This window comes from Porites lutea, chromosome 3 (genome assembly GCF_958299795.1).
Source record: "Porites lutea chromosome 3, jaPorLute2.1, whole genome shotgun sequence".
NCBI lineage: Eukaryota > Metazoa > Cnidaria > Anthozoa > Scleractinia > Poritidae > Porites > Porites lutea.
In genome coordinates, this window is record NC_133203.1 from 38,847,767 (window position 1) to 38,857,275 (window position 9,509).

Genomic DNA, 9,509 nt, shown 5'->3' on the forward strand with positions numbered 1-9,509 from the left:
GGAGATGCATCGGCAAAGATTCGCGTTCTGCAGCCAACCTTAAAATAAGCCAGTGTCTCTGCCTGGGTGATTAGACGCTTCAGTTCCTCAAAGGCTGTTTGTTGCTCTTTACCCCAGTGAAACACGATGCCCTTCCTGGTTAACTCTTGAATAGGCTTGGCCACGGACGCCACGTCAGGCATGAACTTAGCGGAATATTGGACAAGACCCATAAACGATCGCACTTCACTTGCGTCTTTGGGGGATCTAGCATCTCTTATAGCAGCAATCTTCTCTTCGGATGGGTTTATACCGTCACTAGTCAGCTAATGACCAAAGAACGTAAGCCTTGACAATCTAAACTCGCACTTGTCTCCGTTCACCGTCAACCCCACTTCACTCAGCCTATCTAACACCGCAAAAAGACGCTTGTCATGTTCCTCCACGTCACACCCATGAACAATGAGATCGTCCGCAATGTTCGCAACCCCAGCACAACCCCTTAACACATCTCTAATGATCTGCTGATATTTCTCCGGCGCCGAAGTTACGCCAAACATCGACCGCTTGTAACGATAAAGCCCTCGATGCGTGGCAAAGGTAGTGATGTGGCGACTTTCCTCACTGAGTAAAATCTGGTGAAAACCCCACTTGAGATCTATCTTGCTGAACACCGTACTGCCATTCAAGTCGTGTAACAGCTCCTCAACGGTTGGAATTGGGTGACGCTCTCGGACGATTGCTTCATTTGCACGACGCATATCAACACAGACTCTTACGTCGCCATCGCTTTTGGGAACCACCACCAACGGCGAAATCCATCCTGACGGCCCCTCCGGCACTTCCTCTATAATGTCAAGCTCCAAAAGTTCATCCAGCTTTGCATCCACCTTCTCGCGTAACCCGAACGGTATCCTACGTATATGCTGCGCTACAGGCTTCACCGACTCATCAATGTGTAGCTTAAGCTCGTAGCCCTTCAAAAGACCAACACCACTAAACAAGTGCTTGTATTTCTCTCTGACATCCCCGTCCGATCGCCCACCGTCAACACTGTTTGTCTGAAAAGGACCAATACGCAACAGGTTTAGCGCCTCGGCAGTCTCTCGGCCCAACAGCGTGCGACCATCGCCTTCAACCACCACAAAATCAGCATTACTTCCGTTTTCAAACCCAGCCAGCGTGACATCTGCCGTGAACGTTCCTAGGGTCGCTAAAGGTTCTGTACCACCATAAGCAAAAAGTTCCTTTGCAGATTTGCGAGATTCACAGTTAATCCCCTTTTGCTTTAACAACTCCCAGGTCTGCTGGCCCATAACATTACATGAAGCTCCCGAATCAATGAGAACATCGGGTACGTCTACACCACCAATGACCAGCGTTACCAAAGCGCCCCTTTGTTCCTTGCGATCATTCACCTGTTCCACTGAAAAGGCATAATCGGGTCTTTGCGAATGACCTGATGCAGCGAAATCTCCTTTGTCTTCCTCTCCAGGGCTAGGTCTTCCAGTCACGAGGTTCGTCTCTCGCCCTCCGCGTCCGCGTCCACCTCGACCCAGTCCACCAGCACTCCTGCCTCCTCTGCCGCGTCCGCCTCTGCTACTCTCAGGTCCTCTAGATCCCGAATGGGTCCTGCTTAGCTGATGGAGTCGAGGGCATTTAACTTTGAAATGGCCTGTTTCGCCGCACTTCCTGCAAGTTTGACCACGCGCCGGGCACTTTTTGTCTTGACTGAAGTGTCCTTCTTGTCCGCAGCTAAAGCACGTCTTTGCTTTCCTGGGATTTTTGTTTCCATACAGCCTGCCACCCACTGCATTGACCTGGTTATCTGCTTGGTCGGTACTGTATTGCTTCAGTTGTCGATCAACCGCTTCTTGGGATCTTGCAACACGCAACAATTCATCTAACGTAACAGTTCCTTCCTTTTCCAGAAATTTCCGGCGTAAATGGCTCGAATAACACTTGTCTATGAGCTGATCGCGAATGTAGTCATCCTCGCCGGCGCCAAAATCACAAGTCGCTGCTCGCTGACGCAATCTACAAACGAACTGATCAACTGTCTCTCCGATCCCTTGCGAAATTTGTCGAAACAAATGTCTCTCAAAGGGAATGTTCGCCTTTGGCACGAAATGGTCGTCCAACACCTTTAACGTTGCTTCAAAACTTGCATCTCCACCCTTACCAGCTAGTGTGAAATAAATTTCTTGCACATCCATACCAGCGACATGCAACAGCAAAGCACGTTTTTGAACGTCGTTCGATACACTTTTCCCGGTCACATACAAACTGAACGCTCGCTTCCACTTCTTCCATCGCTGACTTAAATTGTGCGCCTCTCCTTTTGGATTAAATGGTTCCAATCCACTGACATCTAAAGTAACAGAAGTCATCCCAGAACCGCCAACAGCACCGCTCGTAGTACCGCTTGTCGCGTTTGTTTCGCCCGATCCACCGCCTCCCGGCATCGCTGAAATAAATCCTTGACGAAATCCTCGACGAAATCCACAGCGAGATTTTCAACGAAACTCTTGAAACCCTCGGCGAAATCCTCGAAATATCCTCGAAATATCCTCGAAATATCCTCGTCGCCAATGTAGTACCGCGGTTAGGTTAAAACACACTTTATTCACGACCGTTACACTCCGAACTCAGAACGCTAACAGACTCGAATAAATTACAACACACGCTATCTATAGTACATGCAAATTACGTAATTCCCGTGTGTATCACATCACATTCATTCTCTCGCTTCTACGCGCTTGCATTAGCATCGTATACACTACATCTGGTAATTTGATGATCGAAGAAATCTTCATGTAATTTGAAAGACGAAAACCCTTTCATCTATTTATAGAATTTCTCACGAGCACAATCTGTATAACAACAATTAAAAATAACAAAAACTAAGGTGCATCATAAATAGCTAAGTAGGTACTTTGTTATTTACAGATTGAGTAAAAAGGCGCGCACATCCATCATTGAAATCGGATACCTCGACAATCAATAATACTAAAAGTAAAACCAAACCTTTTTTGATACATGTGCGCGTAATAATAATCCCGCCCGTATAAGACAATGCTATTCGTGGGTAATCTTATTATTGAGCTAATTGCTATTTTGCGCATCAAACGCAATTTCTTGTAAGAGACTGTTTCAGCTGAGTCCCTGTGATTTTCTGGGCGTCATTTTAAAACTCCTTAAATTGTCCTTTTATGTTCTTTTATTACTTAGGGGAAGTAATAAAAAAAAAAAAAAACAGGAAAATAGTGGACCAATTGTATCAGCCATCAATATTGGCTAATGAGTAACCGATCAGGGTGAGCAATTCTTTGTAAAACGATAACGATTAATTAACCTCTGTCCACTCACAATTGTTTATGAGTGTTGATGCTTCTCGCATGCGTACTACGCTATTATATTGGTCTGTCATTCAAAGTTATCATACATTATATTTTTATCCGTCTCTTGACTTCTTTATACAGTTTCAAACTATTCTCCTTCCTGCTATTATATATATATCACTGTTTTCATATACGAAGTAGGTGCCTCAATACTAAAGCGTTTGACAGTAAAAAAATAAAGCAATAGGTGGTGGCTACGTAACTCCGCTATTACGGATTCGATATCGCTTTTTTTTGCAAACACCTACTCGTATGGTAAATTGCTCCTCAAAAAAGGTTCTTCAGGATTGTGAATAAATTAAGCAATAGCAGTGGATTTGGTCAGCCTGTGAAAACACCTTTTAGTTCAGAGTTTTGGGGTTTCACTGATATTTTCTAAAATTGTTTTGTCATATTGTTAGTCAGTTTTATGAAAAACATTTGAAGAATATTGCAAAATTATATTGATCTATCAGCTGAAATAGATAGACGCCCATTTTAAGGTAACCACTAATATATAAGGCTCTGTTCTAGGACCGCTCTTGTTTTTAATATATTATTATATCATTGATATATGTAAAAGCTCTGAGATATTATCCTTTATTTTATTTGCTTATGATACAAATCTGTTCTTAAGTCACCAAAATTTATTGTTTTCAACAATTCCATGAACCAAGAATTAGAGAAGGATACATTGTGGCTAGCAGCAAACAAATTATCATTGAAAGTTGGAAAAGCTAATTTTATGATCTTCAAAAGCAAAAATAAAAACGTTCAACATAAAGTTCCTGTAAATATTGCAGAACAAAATATAAAACAGTCGATCACACAAAATTCTTAGGGGTATACATAGACGAAAAATTTTGTTGGAAATTTCATATCAGTTATATGTTTCAATGAAAGTATCAAAAATAGCAGGAATAATAGCAAAAAGCAAGACATTATTTAGAGCTTAAAAATTTAAAGGAATTATACAATACCATGGTTTATCCATAACTGGTCTATTGTAACATTAACTGGGCAAGGACATAATTATCCAGCTAGACTAAGATCTATTTATATAGCACGAAAGAAAATCGTAAGACTCTTGACTTTTTCAAGTTTTCGAGAAACTTGTCAACCTTTGTTCAAATTATTAAAAATACTGAATATCTTTTAAATAAATCTATTCATAATTGCAAACTTCATGTACTTACATTATTATGGCAAACGTCCTGAAACTTTAAATGACTACTTCGTAATGAATGATAGTATACACTCCTGTAATACTAGGTCAGATTCAAAAATACACATCGATTTTAAAAGAACAAATAACGGAAAATTTTCTCTTCAGTATAGAGGAGCAATAATATGGAATAGTTTACCAAATGATATGAAGGAATTAAAATCAAGCAACGCATTTAAGAAAGTATTACATCATGTACAATCAGCAAAAAAATACTCTTTGATAGTGATACTTTATACGCCACCTTTGTTATTATTTTCAACTCTGTAAAGAAATCATTGGGGATCCTTAAAAAAAGCTCATAAGAGCTTACTGTGTTTCCTTTTAACTATTAACTATTAACTATTTCCAGTATTTATGTATCACGCTCTACTTTAACGTATCGAGCACTCTAGTACGGAAAAATCGAAACACAGTCTTCATATATATATATTGAAATAACAAGATTATGTACAATGTATGAAGGTTGACAAGTAAAACAAGATATCCATGCTCAAGTTCTATCAGCGAAAATTGAACAAAATCGTATAACTCCCCCAATAATGATTCACCACGTCACGGATTCCATGTATTCCAGTGACGGGTCGGTTATGAATCAGGGTCACGAGGAGCCGCAAGCAGTAAAATTTCTGTCCCGTAATTTAATCAGTTAAATCATCAAAGTTGACAGGTCTTTCTGATGATCAAAGCGACCGTTCGGTTTACCATTTACACCTCTAGTGCGAAGACTGTCACGGGAACATTAACACCTTCAGGATAATTGCTTACCATAACAGTGGTAGGTCGCGCGCGTCTGGTCGGTTTCGAAGAACTTGATCGTGACTGTTGATTTCATTCAGTGACTGTGCGCGTTGATATGCCAACGTTTAAAACAGACTGCAACATTAAATTTTTGTTATAAAATCAAAGAAGCTGCTGAGTAGAAACTAAACCGTCCCAGACTTATTCCGTTTCATTCGTGCACTTTCATTTTGATGGGGTCTGTATGATGAATATACTTCTGCCTTCTAAGCAGGCACGTAAACAACATAGAGATAAAACATTTCATTTTGCTTTTGTGGAGTAAATTCATCTTAAAAAAGTTAAACTAGTGGACCACTTTCTCCGCGTACTTGTAAAAATAGGCATTTAATATGTCGCGCTACAGTGCGAAAATCTTCTTGTCGTGGATTAGATTTCAGTATACGTTAATCTTCATTTCGCGCCAGAAAAAATTAGTCTGCGCGCAAAGGGCTTCTAAAAAAAATCACAAGGTTTGTCCCACTTCGAGTCCACCTTCTGGAGATACGCCGGCTCTGGAATACATTGCCGAGGAGAAGATCTGGCCTTTTTTTCCTCCTCGTCTTTTTTTCCCCGCGAAGTTTGTTTATATTTGTAGTGAGAATGCCATGCATATCGGTGGATTTTACTTCAGTCAAGCGGCTTCAGTTCCTGCGGCTTGCTACTCATCATAAAGAAGAGTGCCGGAATCGCTTTGTTCGCCTTTAAGAGATTTGTTGTCGAATGCAAGGTAAAAGAACGGACTACTGTAAGGTAAGAATTGAAGTATAAATTTGTTTCTCGGCGAAAAATAGTGCATACAACTCGTGAAACCCGTGAGTATTACCTCTGTTTAATATACCGGATGTCATGCGATGACCCTCCGCTTTTACGATGGATAAGACGGTTACAAACAATAATTTCTTTCGCAACGTTTAGTATAATTTACTTAATATGGAGATCATCTGAGAACGATTTTTCGTTATATATGCTTCATTTCTTGGCTTATTCAGGCTGCGTGCGAAAAATTAGATGACAATGTTTGTGTGCTATAATTATACTGATAATTTCTTGCACCTTGAAACTCATGAAAGCCAAACTTGTTTAACCCTAGCAAAAAACTCTTTTAATGGAGGAACTCAACCTGATAGTTGCACTAAAATCTAATAATTGTTACTGCATTTGCATGCTCTCTGTAACCTCGTGGGTAGAACATACCTGATGGTTACATTAATAATATCACTGCATTTGCTCTCCGTAACCTCGTGGGTAGAATATACCTGACGGTTACATTTAATAATAATCAATGCATTTTCTCTCTGTAACTTCGTGGGTAGAACATACCTGAAGGTTACGTTAATAAAAATCATTGCATTTTCTCTTTGTAACCTCGTGGGTAGAATATACCTGACGGTTACATTTAATAATAATCACTGCATTTGCTCTCTGTAACCTCGTGGGTAGAACATACCTGAAGGTTACGTTAATAATAATCATTGCATTTTCTCTTTGTAACCTCGTGGGTAGAATATACCTGACGGTTACATTTAACAATAATCACTGACTGCATTTTCTCTCTGTAACCTCGTGGGTAGAACATACCTGAAGGTCACGTTAATAATAATCATTGCATTTTCTCTTTAACCTGGTGGGTAGAACATACCTGATGGTTACATTAAGAATAATCACTGCATTTGCTGTCCGTAAACTCGTGGGTAGAGTATACCTGATGGTTACATTAATAATAATCATTGCATTTTCTCTTTGTAACCTCGTGGGTAGAACATACCTAATGGTTACATTAATAATAATCACTGCATTTGCTGTCCGTAAACTCATGGGTAGAGTATACCTGATGGTTACATTAATAAAATTAATCATTGCATTTTCTCTTTGTTACCGCGTGGGAAAAAAATTAATGCCTCTGAGTCTCTCCTGGAAATTTTGACCTGTCCTTTGAGCATAGTGATCTTTGGGTAGCGAATTCACGAAAACAGGTAAAACGCTTTTTTTAACAACAGCATTTATATTATTTGGCTTTTTGAGGGAGGTTAAACATTAATGGAATAGAATATAAAAAAAGCTGATAAAGCGGAAAAAGTCATCTTTACAAAATGCGCTTTCATAATGTCAAGGAGTGAAAAAAGCTGAAGTTTTGTAGGTAGCCCGAAGAAAACCTGTTCCTGCGTGAAAAGCAGTTCTGATTCCCTTCTCTTAACTAGAAGAGATGCATATCCCTGTGAACCAGTTTTTTAACAAGGAGCGATTCCCACTCACTTCTGATTCTTTATTGACACGAATTCCTATTTCAATATATGTCTAATTTAAGCTTAGCCGCGTGATAGCTCTTCATTACCGAAAAGGTCCAAGTGATATTTTGATTGACGTGTTGTTTTGGATCCTGAAGTTTTTTAACACCTTTTCTCTAGCTTAACTGGCGAAGATATTCTAGGAATTTGCCCTTCAATTCCAAATTCCTTGATATGCCGCCAGATGCCGTGCAAAAATATCACTGCTTGCGGCTCCTCGTGTTCAATATCCATGAGTCCTCGAGCCCAACGAGTTAATAGCCATTTAAATTTGTTATTTTGCAAGAGATGAATAAGGGAGCTTTCTAATTTGCTGTTTTTGTCATGTTATTTGAATAAGCTCAGATGATTTGCTTTGTTCTTGAGTTTCTAATGATAGATGTATTCTTATTTTTCAAATGATATTGTGATACAGATATTCAATACTAAAAATTAAAAGAGCTCTTGCGAAACTTGAGAATTTTGGTAAGAGCTCTCTTTTTATAATATTCAGTTTTATCACTTTATGAGCAGGTTATATAATTCCTACGTCTGTATGAGCACTGATCAGGGAATGTTCTATTGCAAATCAATCTCGGTTGTTGTAAAAATAAAAAATAAATAGTAATAATAATAAAATAAAAAAAAGGAAGTGGTTATATTACCGTTGTTTGCAAACGCCACTGTAGGAGCAAATAATTGCAGTTGATCAGGTCTCGATAGCTTTATATACGTAGTGAATGGTGTAGGCCCTAGCTATAATGTTCGAAAATAAGCATGAAAACAGCTTAAACAACTCGCATGCGCCACAAACGTGACTTAACTTCTAACGGTGGTTAGATTACATCTGTTACGCAGGCTTTAAAAAACTAGCAAGACGGAACTTTAACTTACCAACTTAAGGAACGCGAGACGAAACGCAACACTATGATCGTGAAATCAGGGACTATTACGCTCTTAACCAAATTTTAATGTCTGACTTATGGACAGTTGTCGTGAGAGGAGGACCTTGAGCGGAGACCTAGTGGTTTATTAAGGCTCGTTCGGGTATTTCCTTCACTAACAGTAACTGTGGTAAATTTTTTCGCTAGATAATTTCCAAAAAGAAAAGAAAGAGAAAGAAAGAGAAGACGTAAATTAAATAAAATTTGTATACAGTGAATCTTTAAGATTATAGCTATGCATTAAAAATTTACATTATAACGCAATCTCGATCGAGGGGAAGTACTTCGAAAAGGGGGAAATAATAAAGGCACGCCTACATAAAAATAGAGCAATAATATTATTAAATCGGCAACAATATTACTACGCCCTCAGTTGCGGATGAGGACAAACCTCAATGGTGCGGGTAAAAGTTCAGAGTCCTATTTTTGCAAACCTCAATATCTCTGTGTCTGGTGTAACAAATTAGCACTAAATGAAATTTGTTGGCCAGGGGTGAAAGGTTCCTTTCCTTCTTCCTTTTTTAGGTGCGTTAAGTGTAGTTTCAGGTGGGTTAAGTGTAAAATATGAACCATGACTTATACTCAATCACGGCTTCTCACAGACTGTTTTTAAAGCCTTTATAACTTCCTTGATATTTCTGGCAATTTCAAATAAATTAAACAACTGATTACTATAGATTACTATTAATAGGGGTTAAAATACGACATTTACAACAGGAAACACTTTTAGTCAAGAAGGATATGTACCTATTGGCTTTTATGTAGCTTACAGAGCTTTAAGTGTAGGTCCTCATAATATTTTTGATGTCTTGGTAACAAAATATGATGTTTAAATTTCAAACATGATGTTAATTTTAGAAAGATATCCTGGATATTTCTTTTGAATCAAAATATCGCAATACATACGATGGTTACAAAGCATATAAAAGCACGA

General features: G+C 38.8%; 1 protein-coding gene across 1 annotated transcript; it reads right to left on the reverse strand.

Moving 5' to 3' along the window:
• Positions 1-305: 305 nt before the first annotated feature.
• LOC140932272 (uncharacterized) lies at positions 306-2,444 on the reverse strand. Its single transcript, XM_073381895.1, has one exon. The coding sequence runs from the start codon at positions 2,442-2,444 to the stop codon at positions 306-308; it is 2,139 nt and encodes a 712-aa protein (XP_073237996.1).
• Positions 2,445-9,509: the final 7,065 nt, after the last annotated feature.